The 19,302-nt window shown below is 37.8% G+C and overlaps 1 protein-coding gene across 1 annotated transcript in view; it reads right to left on the reverse strand.

Annotated features, from left to right (window-relative positions):
• Positions 1-4,664: 4,664 nt before the first annotated feature.
• The window catches only part of LOC124171900 (B-cell receptor-associated protein 31), a 66,636-nt gene continuing 51,998 nt past the window's right edge, over positions 4,665-19,302 (reverse strand). The window contains exon 6 of the mRNA XM_046551297.1: positions 4,665-8,165. Coding sequence (XP_046407253.1) covers positions 8,029-8,165 — 137 coding nt within the window. The 3' untranslated portion in view covers positions 4,665-8,028. The remainder of the gene's footprint in view (positions 8,166-19,302) is intronic.

The following is a 19,302-nucleotide window of genomic DNA, read 5'->3' on the forward strand; positions in this document are numbered from 1 at the left end:
TTGATGTCAGGGGCGCAGCTAAGAATTAAGGCTAAGGGGGGTTTTAGGCACAAGTAATACATAGGGGTGTGGGGGTATTGCATACCCGCCAGGGTGAGTGGTAGTTGCGGGAGGGGGGGGGGCCTCCACCAGAACAATTTTAAGATTAATGGTTCAAAATGGCGAGTTTAACAGCTTTCTAAGGGATATTTGATTAATCCTAACTCTATTCTAAAAGTAATACTAATCCATTAAGTAAAAGGGATTAAACTTAAAAATTCTCTGAGCTCTGTGGGGGGTTATATCCTCCAAAACCCCCCTCACTGTGCCACTGATGTATGTAACATTCAAACAAGTAATACACAATTGTTCATCATTGATATGACAAACTAGTTAATTGACCAATCATTTTCAAAATTGTTGGGTGAAAAGTCTGCATTTCAGGCAAAGGGATCTGGTCGGTCCTCATCGAATGTAATAGGATTGGAATTCTGAGTTAACCAGTACACTCCCCTTTAAGGCTCCACATATATAAAACTGCTGGGGAAGGATAAAAAATTGGTTATAAAAGTGAAAAAAAAGACTAGTATTGCTATAAGTAAGCCATTTTGAATATTCCACGACCCAATTGGATTCCAAATTTCAACCCTAGTGATAATCATGAGAGTTATAATTGGTCATGCATAGAGTATCCAGTCGATCTAAAAAACAGTAAAATTTGAATGTGCTAACACAATTTCAATAATCGTATTTGGATTGGGTGAAAAAATAGCATTCACCCTTTGAAAATTCTAATTGATGAGCTACCAGATCATCGTGACTTGCTTTATATAACAAATGAGAAAACAGCTGGTTCATTTCATGTCAGTTCATCCAGGCATGACACCCACCGACTCGGATTTTGATGAAACTTGGCAACTAGAGTCTTGAAAAAAGATTATTTTTGCACTAATTTTTTTTAACAACAAAGCAAGCAAAAAGCCATGAATTTTATTTCTACTGGTGGTGGGTCATACCTAAGGAACATTAGAAAAAATAATTAAGCTTGATTCACATATTGCCTCAGGTCAAAATTTGATGTTTTTTAGAACCATGTTTTTGACACAAAATTTTCTTAAATCTTATGAAACATCTGAGTATAGAGAATTTTCAATTAGTACCTGGAATCCTCATGACTTCTGCAGCAAACCTGCAAATTTTCAAAAGAATTGGATGAAAAGCATGGCTGTGGCAAATTATTTCCCTCTGGAGGTACAAGTGCCTCTGGAGACTGGATTCATTGAAAAACTGCAGTGTCACCCTAACTTCAAATGGTCATGAAAAAAAACTAGTAGAGATAGCCAAGAAATATTTTACACTGTTTCAATCTTACGTGGAAGGATGAAATTTGCCAAATTTCCTCAAAATCCGAGCCAGTGGGTGTCATGCCTGGATGAACTGACATGGAATGACCCAGCTCACTATTGTTGGATTAAAATTTATTTAGATTGATTCACCCCCAAAAAACTAAGAATAATTATCAATTATTCATTATCAAATACTGTTTTACTTTTGGCATTACCGAAAACAAACTCGATGAGCACAAAGAATTATGCAAGAGTGAGCCGAACCGAGTTGTAATGTCAGATGAAGAAAATGCAATTTTAAAGTTCGCCCACCTGAACTTTGTTTTGTGTCATCTATGTTGACTTAGAATGCCTTCTTGAAAATGTTAGCACATGTGAGCCTTCAACTTTTTAATCTTTTGCTAAAAAAATACAGAAACAGGAACAATTTAGTTTTTCTTAACTTCTAGTCGCAGCGGACAGTTACAAAGAGACTGTTTTTAGAATAATTTTTGAAACTGAAATTTTTTAGACTATACAAAAACATTTATCCGATGAACCTGTTGACTGAGGAAGAAGAAGGTGCTTTTTGAAGCTCAGTGGCTTGCCACATTTGCTAGAAAGAATAGAATGTTAATATAGTCAAAGATCATGATCAGACAGATAAGTGTGGAGGCCCTTTTTTAATTTACAGTACAAGATGCCTCAGTTTCTTCCTATATTTACTTGTAACTTGTCCTCATATGATGGGCACTTTACAGTACCTGAACATGAATATGATAGGAGAAGAATTAATGCAATAGAAAATTCAGAGGAAAAGTAGATCAGATCTGCCTATACACTCTTGTTGATTTACATCTACTCTCCACCTTATCTATGTGGGAATATAAGAGATTTAAAAAACATGGACTTTGTGAAAGGACACATTTGGTGCCATGAGAAGGTATATATCCTTATGACTACAGAGATTCTTGGGCCAGACGAAAAATAACTACCTGCATAAGAAAATTTTTGTAGTAAACTCACACAGGAAGGCATTTCAAACAAAGATTATGATCATTCATGTAATGCTGGAGAAGCTTTCAACTGTAACACTTCAGGTTATTATAGTGATGTTTATGTAAAAAGTGATGTAACACTTCCAGCCAACATTTTTGAAAATATTCGTGACAAATGTTTAAGCGCATACAATCTCAATTCTGAGTGGTACCTAATATCCTGATCCGGGGTTGACTTTTGATGCAATGCTGCACCGCACTAAAATTGAATTGGAAAGCTGACTGACTATGACATGTTATCAATGATAGTGAAAGGCATTAGTAAAGGGATATCTCAGTACTGTAAGAGATATTGCAAAGCTAAGATGAAGTAGGTACTATATGAATATTTATAACTACGAAAAAGAGATTAATTACTTGACTGAATTCTCAAACGCTAAGTTTAAACATCTAAGTCTTCTGTATATACATCCATCCCTACTCTTCTACAAAATATCCCTCAATTTCCCATTTTTTGAACACTTTGGGAGTGGTATCCATAAATCCAATCTCTTACAAAAAAGAATTTAAGGTAGCATATTCCAGAACCAAGACTACATCAAGCAGCCCTACCGAAATATTTCGTAGATAATGTGTCTGAGTGCAGCTCCTCCAAATGCACCTCCCTTAAATCTATCCTCTCCCCCAACTAATCCCTCCCCACCACAGAAATGTTTTCTAGCAACAGCCCACGTCAGTTCAATCACTCGTATCCGACAATTGAAAAAATCATGTATCCTGCAATAGATGCATAAGTTTGTATGAGAACTTAAAAAGCAAAAGGGATAAAGAGAAAGAAAATATATACGTACAGTAGTGGGAAGTTTCCCCAAGTTTGTTTGCAAAGCATTACATGAAATCAATAAAAAGAGAAGAAACATGATTGAAGGAAGTTGTCACATGGAACCTTCCTCAGAAGAACTCACATGGGGATAAGGAAAATAGAAAAAAACAACCATGGTGAGATATGAAGAACAGTAGAGCCTAATAAACCTTTCAATTGACTGACCATTAAATTTTCAGCCCATCCCTGGCCTTGAGTCTCCCCAAAAACTCCCCCACCTCCCTATCCTACACATCCTTACCTCAAACCACTGATTTGTCCATCAAGAGGGGCCAAAAGATGTTGAGAAAGCAGAACAGGAAAAAAATTGCAAAGAACATTATCAATGATGGGCTACTTATTTGATGAATTTGATACTGTCATAGAGTAAGTATAAACATAAGTATGTACTTATACTCTATTAGCTTAGCCCTTCATTAGGATGGATAATCAAAGCTTTAGCATATAACATAGAAAGAAATGAGATGCATCACAAGAAATAGAAATTAAAACATGAACAACAAATGAAAAAATAATAAAATGATCATGCCACACTACCCCATGAAGAATAGGGTAGCTTCCTTCATCAAAGAAAACGAAATGCATTGATTGTGATTTCTTACCCACCATTAGTGTATTCATAAAACCGTATTTCTCCGAATATAGTCCCCCCCCTAATTTTGAGGCTTCAGTTTCGGGAAAAGTTAAAAAAATGTGTTTGAATATCGTCCCCCCCTTTACTTTTACCACAGGCATTTTTGGAAAAAAAGGGGGGACTATATTCAGACACATACGGTATACAAACTACATAGTTGGTTTTAGAAATCCCAATTTAGACAAATGGCAACGGTCAATTTTAACCTCATTTGAAAAAGGCCAGATTGGCGCCCATGCGATTCCACTCCACGTGACGTCACAGGGACCTAGTTTCTACACGAGAGGATAGGAGTTTTACATCGTCTGAGATTACCAATGGATGCATGAGGCACAGAGCTCAGGGAAACACCTCTTAATAATCACCCATTAAAATTACCTAAGTTCGGAAAGTTTCCTTTAAGCCAAGTGCTACCTGCTAGCAGGGAACTCTGCTACCTGCTGGCAGCCTGCGTCGTATCAGCGCTCAAAGCCTCGCCTCAAGGTCACCTCACAGGGCGACAGCTGGAACCAGAAATACATCACACGGAGTTTTCCCAGCTTTCCTACTTAGCTGTCGCGTTTTCGCGCGCTTGAAAATTTTCACTTTTCGTTTAATCGTGAAAAATAGATATCGTCATACGAAAATCTAAGAGCGTGAAATGCATACTCCAAGAGTAATAATCTTTCGATTTAGGCAATAAAGAAATAATAGGAAACCACCCTATTGCTGACCACTTAAAAAAAGCATTTTAAAAATTCCAGCAATAAATTTTAGGCATCCCAAAATAAAAGAAGTCCGCACTAACATCGATATGAAAAATCTATATTACATGAAGGCAAATGAAAGAAAACAATTATAACACCTTATTATTACACAAAAACTTTAATACGTAAAAATTGCAAATATATCTTATTTTGTTACAAAGATAACATGGCAGAAGTAACAAAACCACTTGTCATTAACACAGGAAAACCAGACAAATGAGGGGTACATTGGATATATGGAATAATAGATCAACCGCTTGAATGTATTCATGTATTGTATAGAAAGAAGTATTAGACCTCTATAAAGACCAAACACTCAATACAAATACCTCAAAAAAGAGTCAACCTGAATATGGAAAACATTTAAGCTTTGAGTCATTTCTTAGATTGCTTTCTCAGATCCTTGCAATTACCAAAACATAATCAACAGATATTAATCTGATGGCTAAGTTGAAATGAAGTAGAGGACAATGAAATAAGTACAAAAGTTTTCATCATAAAATGGGTTTAACTTCAATTTTCAAGAGAGATTACAAAAATCACAAACGCCAAATAAAATTTACATCTCATCCTCATTAAAACAGGTGCATGCTGACCATCGTGGCATAGGTGCCATCTCAACAATGGTTCGATGACAGTGACTTTCAAAGAGAAAGCAGAAGAGAAGAAGGGCAATCAGGAATTTATATTAAATGGAGGTGTGTCTAATGAACTCACAAGCAGAATATTTAACAATTGCTAACTCCTATATTAAGATCATATCGTGTGAACAAAGATATTCATAGATTAATCATTATCCACCAAAACAATGAATATTTCGTAAAACCAATAAGAATCTTACACTTATCATAAAGTGAACAAGTTAAAGAAAAGCAAAAACTAAAGAAGCATAGACATAAGAGATGACAGACTTTTCTCAAACTTTGTGGTAGAGGTAAAATTTCATCTCTCTCCACCACCAACAAAGAAGTTAAGACATCTTTATAATACTGACCTCATAAAATACAGGGTAAACACTTTTTATCAAAATATGAAAGCAACAAATTGCATTCCGAGCATAAGGAGAATCTACTGAGAGATGGTGAAGAAAAATTAATTAAATGATCTGGGAAGAAAAATTATAATATATGATTAAATGAGTCATACCAAAGACTTGAAGTGCAGGAGAAATGATGTTTCTCAAAAAAATTATTCATTCTGAAAAACTTCAGACTTCCCTTTTGGCATTGTAAAATACAAGGCAATCATTTCCAATGAATTTTAAGTAAGAAAAAGTGCTACAAGTTTGAGAAGTGATCAGGAAGACAAAAAATATCCAGAAAACAAATTTTTATTACCTAAATTAAGCAAACTTCCAAAACCCTTTTTGCATTTGAGGATTAATTCCATTTCTCTACACTATCATTCTATTTCTGTTATATATTGAATTTTGTGTATTTAAAAAAATTGCATGAGAGACAAATTCCAGACTGAAAAAAAGACTTTTAAATGAAGTGAAAAAGAGAAATGAAGAGGCCAAAGAATTAAAATGCATAATTCTCATGCAAGTGAAGTAGTCTTCCCACACATTCTGTGGGCGAGTCACTCCACTCCTCTCCATCAACCATCATCAATTCTGCCCAAGCATACTTCTTTCTAACCATTGAAAAGAGGTGATGACTTGAATTTTAAAAAATATTTACAAGTGACTCTCACCTAAGAAGTAGCAACTTTTCTTAGTGACGGTAAAAATTATGAGGCCAGAGAAGAGAAATGATTTTTAATATCAATGGAGAAAAGATCCCACACCACTTCCAGGAGCATTTTCAGCCATATTCTCTGACACCAAGCACAATTGATTCCAAGAAGGCTCGGGAATGTTTATTTGTCAACCTCCTAAAAAAGAAGTGAACCTAATCTATTTGAGGGAATCAATACAAGGAATACTTTGGTTTTGAAACAGAGATTGATGAATAAAATAAATGAAGTGGTCAAAGAACAGAAATGGAATAATTTTCACCCAAAAGATGCATCAAACCTACACAACTACTAGGAGGAGAAGCAACTACATACATTGCTCTCCACCATCCATCATTCCTTCTGCCAAAGCTCAGCAATAAATCAGCCTCAAACCGTAAAATACAAGATGAGCACCCATTTTAAAAGGTTACATATGTCATATCAGTAAGGACCATGAGAAGAGATACATATTCCTCTTGAGATTGTGATACGAAATGTGAAAGGATGTCATAGAATGGGACGTAAATGGGGATGAGATAGAGAACTGTTTACTTAAATAAAATTATACATGAATGCTTTTGTATCAAGTAAGACTGATACAAGGACAGAATCTCAAAAACTTATGTGTTATACCTCCACTCTTTCATACCACCATCCATCAAAGAATATGGTCATCACCAATTAAATGGTTATTAAAGATATTACATCCTCTGTACTACAAGTGGTGTTTAATAGTAGGTTGCGCATTGATCTGTTATTCACTATTTATCCAACTCCCAGCCATTAATATAATGTATTCCCCTAACAAAAACTACCAAACAAAGAATCCCTTTCCAGTTATTAATACCAGAGGCGAATTTAAATAAATTTTACCATATAATGTGAGATATTGAACAAGTTTTTTCATACTTTATGCTTACCGACAAACTGAACTTAGAACACCCTAAGAAACCAAAGTTTATAAAATTTAGAACACATGAGATAGTTCATTATACAGAGAAAAAGATAACAGAATTTTTCACTCTTAATATAAATGCAATTATAGACATACCAAGGAATACCAAGTACTATTAATGTGTTAAGGCTCTGTGCATACCCTTCTGTTTGCATCTTGTCATATCATCATGGAGCAAGCTCAAATATTGAGCAAGGTTAATTGCTCTTGAAGATGCAAATTAAAGAAAAACTAAAGTAATAACATTTTTGCTTTTAAATTTTTTTCAAGTTGCCAAATTATTGTATGCCATGAGATATTTGACAAATGAAACATATAACTCTATGATGAGGATATCGGCATGGCATATTCTCAATTCATAACTATCACAGCGCATTCAGGTTCACATTCTCAGCAAAAAGGCCATACCAAAATTGGTGAGACCTTGATCAAGACCACGAAATGCTGAGAGCAGAGATGATGGTATAAAAATTATACTTAATAATTCCTTTACCACAATTATGTAATGAGTAAGCAAGCCAAAAAAGGTTCCTTAAATACAAACAAGCTTATTAAAAATTCTCAGCTATTTAAAGAATAAAATTCCACAACATGCACCAAAGACTTCTGTCAAACAATCTGCACACAAGAAAATAATTCCATGGATTGGAATCAAAGAACGGCACAACCGGCGATTAAATAAAAACAATTGAAGGCATCAAAATACACTCAAATAAGTCATCCTTACAAAATACTTCAGGGCCAGGACAAAAATGACAATTGTTTCTTAAGAAACAGAGCTTTGCTAATTTAGTCATGTTTCCTCTCGCTTTCATCACGCTTCCCTTGGAGTTTGCCATGCTCTTCCACCAGTTTGTCATATTCTGCATTGATATGTTCCACCTTTGACCGAAGCAGACTCTTTTCCTTCCGCTCTCGCATAAGGTCTAAAACAAAAGAAAATATGAAAATTATTGACTACACTTCTTGAACTGTTTTGAATTGAATGTGTCTCGGAGATACATAATTTTCTTTGGATCTTACAAATTGAATTACTAATTACATATAATTTTCTTGTCACCAACACATGCATTTTTAGTTTACTGATACTTTTGACAACCTCATCACAGGTTTTCATTGATATGCAAATAGTAAAAATTACTACATCAGAAAGATTTGAAAGCTTAATTTATGAGATAGTGATTCTCTCATTCCTGGAACTCATGAAAAATGATAGCGGGTCTGTCCATTACATAAGGCATATAAATACTTTTCCAAAAATCTATGTAAGATAAAGCATCAAGCTTTTAGTATTCCTCCAATTTTTTTTTATAAGATAAAAAAACTTTTCCTTCTGTTCCAAGCTTCCTACCCACGAAAAAATATTGTAGCCAACATATCTATAGTGACTAGAATAGTTTTGAAAATTCTTCCTGCTTTGAAGTGGTACAATGGGGAACTTGCATGGGTCATCGATTGCTATAAAAACTATGTTGAACAGATAAAACAGATATATTAGCTCGAAAAAATACCTAACATTTCTCCATTCGTCATCAAAAGAAACAAACAAATTTACTTTAAAAAACAGAGCTAAATTTCTCGTAGCCAACCACTGCATGAAGACACCCTCTGCTCTGCCGAGGCCAGGCATGACATCATTTGTTCCTAAAATGCCATCCAGAGTCGGGATATATGCTGAGCGCATGCTGCAAACAATATTTTGAGGGAGTATTTAGTCGCTCATAGTCACTTTTTGATGTGCTGTTATTCTTGGATAAGTTTTCCTATACTATTGTGCCACAAATATAACTTGTGATATTAATACAGTAGAATCCTGATTTAAGGTTTTTCAGGGGGGACAAAATTTAAAACACTAAATGCGGAAAAACACTAAATGAGGACCTGCCATTTTTTTCAGGTTTTAGGGTCTGAAATGATTGGAATGACTTTTTATGAATAAAAAATATTATTTTAAGTAACTTAAAGGTTCTGAATGCAGCAAAAAGTTCTTTAATGAAATGTTCTCTGCCCTATGAAGGTTGGATAATACTTTTCAGGAATCAGCTAAAAAAATGGGTAGTAAAAATAAGTTTTAGAATTTTTTCTGTAAAAGTGACATGTGGGTGACTATAGCATTTCTAATATAATAAGAAAAGGTGTTAGTAGGTACTCGAAAAATCATGAGGAATGAGTTAAATAAAGGGACAGCAGAAGATCGCTAATCCCGAATTCTCAACTAATAACTCAACTAATTCTCAACTATTTTGCCAACTTAACGTTTTCTGTTGCCTCGGAGAAACAAGGGATTTATGAGCCTTTAAAAAGCCTCCTATGCGCAAATTTTGGATTTCGAGGTCATCCAAAAAAGTAGAATCATATTTTAGTATGCGTACAAGTCGATGGTGATTCAACTCGATGATAACACCAGATTCGTTGTCATATATCCGCGGCCTTATTCAGGTCGAATCGAGCCGGGAGAAGTTGCTTACGCGGCGCGCTGATCACCTTGACTCCGACTCGCCTTGTTTCTCGGCAGCTTTTAATAAAATTTGGTTGGACCTTGAATAACGATTAGCTAAACTCTGTTAAGTGAAAAGGTTTAATCTTCAACAGAACTGGATTTCATCCGAAAAATTGTCAGTGCCTCTGGAGTTGGGCAATTTCGTCAGGGTTATGATGTCGAAGTCAACCACCAAGGGATACCTGCCGGATTTTCGTATTTTTCCGTGCTCATCTATTCTACCGTGAGTATGCGGTGATTTTTTTTCCAGCATGAGCGATTTATTTCGAGTCATGGACCGTGATAGTTCGTCAAAACTCCGATTGTCATTCTCTTTTGACATTAATTAGCACCAGATAAATATTTTTGAATCGGCAGCGATATCAACCAGCCGCATGTCGATAAATTGGCTCCGGGATATCTAAATTACGATGTAAAATAATGTTGCTCCGTAGGGAAAGAATGCTCTCACTCACGGTCATGACAAGGGAAACACTTCCTCTGTTCTTTCGCTGTTCCTCCGTGGAAACTGACCTTGGAATGGATTATAGAAACAATCTTCTAGTGAACTGCGCAATTGATATTGGGCCTCCTCTTTTGAACAGAGAAAGTAGCCGACTGAAAAAATATTTGGCGAATAATCGACTGCCCGTAGGTAGTAGAGTTGAAAGGGGCATAAGCCATCAATTGAAAACATAACAAGAAAACCATTATTGTAGCGGCCCTCGGAGGATAACTCGTGTCATCAGTCGTCACGTATCATCGAAGTCAAGTTCGAGAAGTGAAGGATAAGGTAGTTTGAGGTTATTAAGGGATGACTTTGCTCCATTAGATCGGATCTGATACAAAAAAAGCCTGGTGTTTGGATCAGAAGGGGAGCGAAACGTTACGAGAAGACAAATCACCCAACTTGCGAGTTGAAGGTCGCAGCGCTGCGCTCGCGGAAGAAAGCAGTTGAAGAAGCGTTCCTCGGTAGATTCTATCGACTCTTGGTAAACATTCATGAGACTGTACTTGTTGATGAGCATAAATTCGAAGATATGGATGAACCGTCATGAAAAAACGTTAAATCGGGCAAAAAAAATCTTGAGCGGGACAAATTTTTACGACCATAAATGCGGAAAAACGCAAAATGCGGAAACACTAAATACGGATAATTTTTACATTGTCCTAATAGGGAATGAATCGGGACCCAAAAAAATAAACGCTAAATGCGGAAAAACGTTAAATGCGAAGACCTTAAATCCGGATCCGACTGTAATGTGGCATCAGGATATTGAAATACAAACTTTTTACTGCGTACATTTCAGTTATCAGAAAAATGGATTATAACGTAGCTGCTCGTTTGGATAGCATGTGTGAAATTGATGCCATGACCCTTATGGAATTTGTTATGACAAATTACACTGTTCTGCAAAAAAATAGTTCAAAAAATGCCTGGCTACAATTTATGGTGTTTGTGGCTAATTTTGGTCGCTGAATCCGAAAATGACCTCCATTTTTTCTATCACCCGCCATTTTTACTAGCAACCCCTAAATTGGGGAAAACAACCCCTTATCTAAACTTATCGCTTTTCAAGGGACTTTTACTTCTGTTATCTGCTTCTGATTTAAAAAAAAACTGACGTTTTAAGGCTATCAGGGTCAAGAGAGAGACAAACCTCACTGGGGTTGAAAAGATTTAGGGGGTGAAAATTGAAAAAAAAAAAAAAAAAAAAAACTTTAAAAAACATTAAAATAACCTCCCACTTAACTGTCTCATTCCGGGAGGGGGTGTTCAATAAGTGCAACAGGTAAACATACACAAACAACCATGCCCTGGACTGGGGAAACCTACCCAGGGGGGTGTTTCAGAGTCTCGTAGGATTGGCGGCGTCGGAAACGGATTCATTCCGAGTCGATCGGGAACCTATCCTACGCTCGTCTTCCGTGCGTTTCACACATACTATCGGAAAGCGTTCCGCTTTTGGTATGACGTCAACAGTCATCCTCCTCCGGGAAACGAGAAAACGTCACAATTTTCAAGTGACAAGTGAGCAGCGAAAATAACCTCCCGCAAGATTTGATACTTCACAAGGGAGGCGAAAGGTATATACCGGCATAAATAAGTGCTAATTGATACATTGTCACATAATTGACGCTGTTGCCGGGTAAAATAATTTTAGAATTGTTCGTATGTAGTTTTTTTTTACGTAATACCCTGTCGTTTTGAGCAAATTACGGGAATGAAGGAAAATTTGGAACGAGTTTGTTCTGTCATTCTCGTGAGAGCATAGTTGATTGTTTTTAAGAACTAAACTACAGGCAGTCACGAAATCCATATTTTTTTCCAACAACATATGGTTTACTTACTCAATTGTTTAACCAAATTGTCATATTTTCATTCAGTACCTCAATTAAATATGAATATTGATAATCATAAATGATGTTATGGCCTTCATGATATGCCGTAAACGTCTTACAAATTTTCCGTGAAAGTGGAGCTACGCTGGAAGAAAATACAGTGATTACATTAGGTTGAATAGTGTCCATTAATAGTAATGGCTCGAGTTATGTACGCTAAAATAACGCAAAATAATTTTGTTAGTTTGTTATCTGTTTTGCACGTTCTCGGTTATTTCTATAACACCATTTTATTTGGTACGAAAATGACAAATTGTTGCTATTGATGCACCTTGAAATACATCTCCTAAATTATATTTCAGTAAGCGATAATTCCACAAAGAAAAAAATATTCGCTGCAAAAGGGAATCGAACCCATAATCTTTACCTCGCTGCATACTGCCTTAGCCCGCTGCGCCACCGTCAATTGTTGATATAAGGTTGAAATTTGTAAGCTATAAATAAAAGGATGGCATGAGGGAGCTTCGGTATAGTTGTTATCGTGGCTATTCCCGTTATGCTTGAACTAATATTTCGTATTAAAATGAATATTTAGAATGTACATGGAATGTACTGAAACCATGTACCATGGAATCAACTGAATTAGGTACATAACCACGTCTAATTTCGATGTGACTACGATGCCAAGTCATACACACAATCATTTCAAACTATACAAATTGTTATACTTCCTAACCCACGGACACGTATTCAATGCATTATGCTACCTGCATATTTGTAAGTCATTACGCCATGCATTCCAACTTGTTTCACGTTCTTTTTGCCAAATTACTCGTCAAATAACAACGCAAACGAACTTGTACCGTCAGTGATACAGTCTGCCTATTTATCGCCTAATTTACACGAGAATTAAAGTCACTTGCACTTATATTACTCTATCATAATATCCACATATATCAGCACTCATGAAATAAAGTGGTATGATTTTATTATAGCCAAATACTTAATAAAAAACAGCAATATAACATATCTCCACTCGCCACCGGAATGAGTTTCCGGCACCTCTAGCCCACTCGACTTCTATCCGATAGGAAAGCCGGCCTTGAGTCGATAGGAAGCCAGTCTGAAACGCACGGATTGCCTGGCCGATAGTAAGTGACGCAGAATCCGCGTCAAGTCTCCCGATCCGCTCGGAAAGGGAGACTCTGAAACACCCCCCAGGTGGCACTCAAACCCGCGACCTCCTGTTTGGAAGGCGAGAACGTTACCCCGCCGCCACCGAGGCCGGCAAAAACCCTATTATCCATTATTTCAACAAAACTCAAATGACAATTAATATAATTCCATTTTGTGATTCTGGGGTTAAGAAATAAATTCACAGAATAGAAAAAAATGCAAAAAACAACATATACTGTATTCAATGGCACTACCTATTTTACAATCTTAAACAATTCTAATGAAATGTATGATATGCGACACGATGTGGTGGATATAAAGGGTGGAGAAGAATTGTGTCAGGAAATGTTAATCGTGGATGGCTGATGTCAGCAGCTGATGTCCAAAATCACTTATGATTGAAACCGCACCATTTTTAAGAAGTTTTGAGCCAAGTGCTCTCATTGGCCATGAGTGAGTTTGCCCTGTAGCTGGAACTCTTTGAAGGCTTTGCCTTTGACCATGATGCATCCAAAGCATCTGGAAACAGGGAGGGCAAACTCATGGCCAATCGGGCTACTTGGCTCAAAGTTTCTGCAGTTTAAAAATGGAGTGTTTTCGATCATCGGTACTTATGGTTCCTGCTAGCATCACCTATCCAGGGTAAAAATTTCATAATACTATTTTCTCCGCCCTCTACACATTCTACCTTCATTCAGCAAATGTTAAACTAATTTAAATAAATCTGTACAGTATTCAATTGTAGGAACTGTGGAGTCTTAATTATTGTAATTCACCTGTTTTTGTCTGATAGCAACCATGCTGCCATAGGCCCCTGGGTTCAGGGCCAATGTGGCTGGTGCTAATTTTTCAATTTTCACTTTCCCGATGACAAAGAGTCAACTTTGATGGTTAGGCATAAAAATTAACAAGATCTCATGTTGTTTCAACGTATTTACTTAGTGAAAATCCTAGTTTCCCTCCTCTTTTCTGCTTTCAGCATACTTTTTATGAAATTGCATTTCTTTGCACGTCGCCTTCCTTCTGTATTTATACCCAAGCATTTTCTAAGAATTCTACCTTAATAGCCACCCAAAACATTAAAAAAAGGTCACTAAAGACAAAAAAGGGCAGTGGAAATAAAAGCAAACATTTTTTCGCGACTTACTACAAAGGTTTGAAAGTAAGAAATTCGATATTACGGAGTACTTTTCTGATCCCACTGACTTCGTATAATTGAGAGTTTTTGTATGTTAATTTGCTACTGAATATTTAATTAGATTTCATTTCAACCTGCCCCCTGTTGATTTTCATCAACAACGATTCCACGAGAGTGCAATAAAGGGACAAAGGATCACCTTGCAAGAGTATTTGGTAACCAAATTTTCAATCTTTGAACGTAGCGTTTCGCAGCGAGAGGCACCGTTGCTCACGGCTTCCGGGTGCAGCTGCGTGTTGCGCTTGGTCGTGCAAGCTTTCGCGACCGTTGCAGGACGCATCATCAGGCGATGAATGAAATTACGGAATTGATGGTCAATTAATATACTCGTCCAACCTCCCCCATCCACGGGAGTAGTGGGGGAGGAGGGCGGAGCTGATGTCAGCAGAACTCTCACCCCTGTCCTTGAGCGGCGAGCTGACTCTTCTTATCTAGCGAATAACCTTGTTGGTAACATATTCGCCGTTTTCTCCCTTATTTCTCTCTAGGTTATTCGCTAGATAAGAAGAGTCCGCTTGCCGCTCAAGGACAGGGGTGAGAGTTCTGCTGACGTCAGCTCCGCCCTCCTCCCCCACTACTCCCGTGGATGGGGGGGGTGGACGAGTATATTAATTGACCATCCATTCCGTAATTTCATTCATCGCCAGATGTTGCGTCCTGCAACGGTCGTAAGCTTGCACGACAAAGTGCAACACGCAGCTGCACCCGCAAGCCGTTAGCAAAGAAATTTTCAATCTGCCAGAATTCATCACCAATACAACCCAAGTGGAAGCTAAGCTTAACTCTACATCACTAATGCCTATTGCTTCAGATCCGTCTAAACTATCCGCTCAGATACTAGCTCACTTTCTCATTGGGGAATCATTAAAAGCATTATCAGTGGATGACCATTACTAAGTTCCGCTCAACCGACTCAGCTCGGGCAACAATGGAGAGCCTGACCCATCTCAAAACCTGAATGCAATTTATCAAGACCTGAGTCAATTCACAGTACACCTATGCCTTGCTTAGCGCAATTTCGATACATCGCAAGTAGTTCCTCAGGGAAACATCCCAATACTGCTTAGCCCAAAAAAATAACCTTAACACTATTGATAAGAGAAAGCAGAGACTATGTTTCCAGCGAGGTTATTCAGCAGCAACGAGGAAGAGTCCGCTCACCTCTCAAGGACAGGGCTGAGAGTTCTGCTGACGTCAGCGTCGCCCTCCTCCCCCATGACTCCCGTGGATGGGGGAGGGTGGACAAGTACTGTATTTGACGGCATATAAAACGCGCTTTTTTTCCTAAATTTGGTCTCAAAAAAGTTATCTGCGTCTTATACGTGAAGGACACAGGTTAACTTTCAATACTGAATGCTATTTTTAGCCCGGATAAAGGTCTAGACACACACAACTTTTTCTACATCTACCATAATTATTTTATCAGGTTTAACTAAATTTTTGCCAACAAAAATATAGCTCAAAAGAGAGAACTGGGGTGGTTTCCTTCCGACACCGCACCGTTCCCGTCAAAAAGTAAACGAAACTAGTAGCGCTCGCTCCGCCCTCAGTGCGGAGAAGTGGGGAGTAGCACATAGTACAACATTGTACTACTCGTTCAACGTATGACGCCCGACACACGTGTCGGTATCGGTGCTACTCTGTATAAACGTGTCGGTATAGGTGCTTAAAACTGTTGGTTTAACAAAAATACCCTGGAAAATATGACTACAGGAAACAAGAGATTAAGCTATACAATTCAGTATAAACTAGGCCGAAGTGCATGGAAACAGAGCAAGGCATTTCGGTCCACCACCTACCGAAAAAATTATACGTACTTGGCGACTGCAGGAAGATCAACTGAAGACTGCTAAAAAACAAAAACATAACCTTCGATGCCCAGCTCCATCTTGGCCTGAACTTGAAAATGCCGTAAAAATGTGGGTGATAGATAAGAGGAATTCTGGGATAAGTGTTTCAACCAAAATGATAATCAATGAGGCCAAAGGATTTGCAGAAAAACATGGGAATCAGAACTTTTCAGGGTCTGAGGGCTGGTGCTACAGGTTCATGAAAAGGCAAGGCTTATCAATGCGCATAAAAACAACTATTGCACAGAAAATGCCAGCAGATTATGAAGAAAAAATACTAGCATTTCATAGGTTTGTTATAAATGCACGCAAGAAAACTTCTTTTGAGCTCGGTCAAATAGGAAATATGGATGAAATTCCACTCACATTTGATGTACCATCCAACAAGACTGTGAGTATTAAAGGGTCTAAATCAATAACCATAAAAACCACAGGTCATGAAAAAACCCGATATACGGTAGTTCTAACATGTTGTGCTGATGGCACAAAACTACCGACGTTTTTCATATTCAAAAGAAAAACTCATCCGAAAGAAAAACTTCCAACGGGTGTAATTGTTCATGTTCATCCGAAAGGCTGGATGGACGAAGCTGGAATGAAACTGTGGTTACAGAAGGTATGGGCGAGGCGACCTGGTGGACTCTTAGGAAAACCCTCTCTTTTGGTTTTGGATCAATTTAGCGCCCATAGAACTGAAACCATAAAGAATAAAGCGAGAGAATCAAAAACCCAGGTAGCTGTCATTCCTGGTGGACTGACTAGCTAATTGCAGCCTTTAGATGTATCGGTGAATAAGCCATTTAAGGAAAAAGTGCGAGAACGATGGGACAAGTGGATAGGAGAGGCACATCACGCCCTCACACCCTCAGGTAGAATGAAGCGGCCCTCTATTTCACAAGTGTGCGAGTGGGTAAAAAGATCTTGGGAGGACGTAAAGGCTGAAATAATTGTTAAGTCCTTTAAGAAGTGCGGAATCAGTAATGCTTTTGACGGAACAGAAGACAACGCATTATTCGAAGAAGGTGATACTAGCGATGACGGAAACAGTAGTGATGACGATATTCTTGTTTTCGATGATGATGATATTGAAAAGGATTTTTATGGTTTTGGAAGTGGTTAAAGTCTAATTTCATGATAGGCAACGTTTTCCTTGAATCTGTGTTTTTTATTGTTTCTGCTTTATTTTGTGTAATGTTTGATTGCTTGCCGTTCACTCATTTATTCATTATTGAAATTTACATATCATGTTCAAAATAGCTTGCCGTTTGTTAATTTTCCTTAATAAAAATATGCTTGGTAATTGCATTCAATGATTTCAATGATAGTGACTTCGAGAAGAACATCATCATTCCCATACCCAAAAAGAAGAGAGCTGAGAAGTGCAAAGAATTTAGGACCATAAGCCTGACGACACATGCGTCGAAGATTCTGACAAGAATCATTTACAGGAGAATTGAACTAAGAGCAGAAGAATTCCTGGAGGAGGACCAATTCGGATTTAGGAAAAGCAGGGGCACAAGGGAAGCAATTTTGGCTCTTAGGATGATCATAGAGAAGAGAATGGAGAAAAACAAACCAACCTTCATAGCATTCGTCGATTTAGAGAAGGCCTTTGATAACGTGGAATGGAATTCAATGCTTAGAATTTTGAAAGAAATCGGCGTACTCTACAATGATCGTAGAATTATTCATAGTTTGTATAAAAACCAAGTAGCTGTGATCAAATGTGGACCAAACGGTGCAGAAGCGAGAATAAGAAAAGGGGTGAGACAAGGTTGTGCGCTTTCCCCCTTAATTTTTAATGTTTACATAGAGAAAGCCATCAACGAAATCAAGCAGAAAGCTTCGGGTGTCAATATCCACGGAGAAAAAATTAGTATGCTGCGATTTGCGGACGACATAGCAGTCATAGCCGAGACAGAGAAGGATTTGAAGAAGACGTTGACAAACATGGAAAGGACAATGGCCAGATATCAGCTGAAAATCAACAAAAAGAAGACTAAGATATTAGTTTGCAGCAAAAGAGAGGAGGCTAAAACAAACATCAACCTAGGACAGCATAAGCTTGAAGAGGTGAACGAGTTCTCTTACCTGGGAAGCCGAATTACCAGCGATGGACATAGCAAGAAAGAAATACACAGTAGAATAGTGCAGGCGAAGAGGGCTTTCTACAAAAAGAAGAATCTTCTTACAGCTGAAAATACCAGCATAGAAGTAAGGAAACAATTCATCAGATGCTACATATGGAGTATGTTTCTCTATGGAAGCGAGGCTTGGACGTTGACAGCAGCAGAGAAGTCAAGAGTGGAAGCATTCGAAATGTGGTGCTACCGAAGAATGATGAAGATAAAATGGATTGACCGTGTGAGTAACCAGGAAGTGCTAAGGAGAGTGGGAAAAAAGAGAAGCCTCCTAAAAACATTAAGCAGAAGAAGGGACAACTTAGTTGGCCACATTTTGAGGCACGATGGTCTGATGAAGACAATCGTTGAAGGACAAGTGGAAGGGAAAAAGGGCAAAGGACGGCCCCGAATGAGTTATATCGGACAGGTTATAAAGGATGTAAAAGAGAATAAATATGCAGCTATGAAGAGATTAGCGGATAGGAGAGAGAAATGGAGAGCTGCGTCAAACCAATCTTAGGATTGTTGACTAATGATGATGATTCAATGATTGTTTATTTGGCTTTTACGAAACGTGGGAACTAAAAGAAACCACATTTTAAGTTATTGTGGTACTGCGCTGTCGCGCCGACTATTGACACTTTGCCATTGAATTGAAACTTATATGCCAGTGCGTCTTATATGCCAGTGCGTCTTATATGCCGTCAAATACAGTATATTAATTGATAACCTTTTTCTGAATTTTCATTCATCGCCTGATGATGCGCCCTGTAATGGACAGAAAGCTCGCACAACGAAGCGCAACACGCAGCTGCTCCCTAAAGCCGTCAGCAACAATGCCTCTTGCTGTGAAAACCTATGTTCCACTCTATTGATAAAACGTGAACTTGCGCC

Source organism: Ischnura elegans, chromosome X (assembly GCF_921293095.1).
Source record: "Ischnura elegans chromosome X, ioIscEleg1.1, whole genome shotgun sequence".
In the NCBI taxonomy this organism is placed as follows: Eukaryota; Metazoa; Arthropoda; class Insecta; order Odonata; family Coenagrionidae; genus Ischnura; species Ischnura elegans.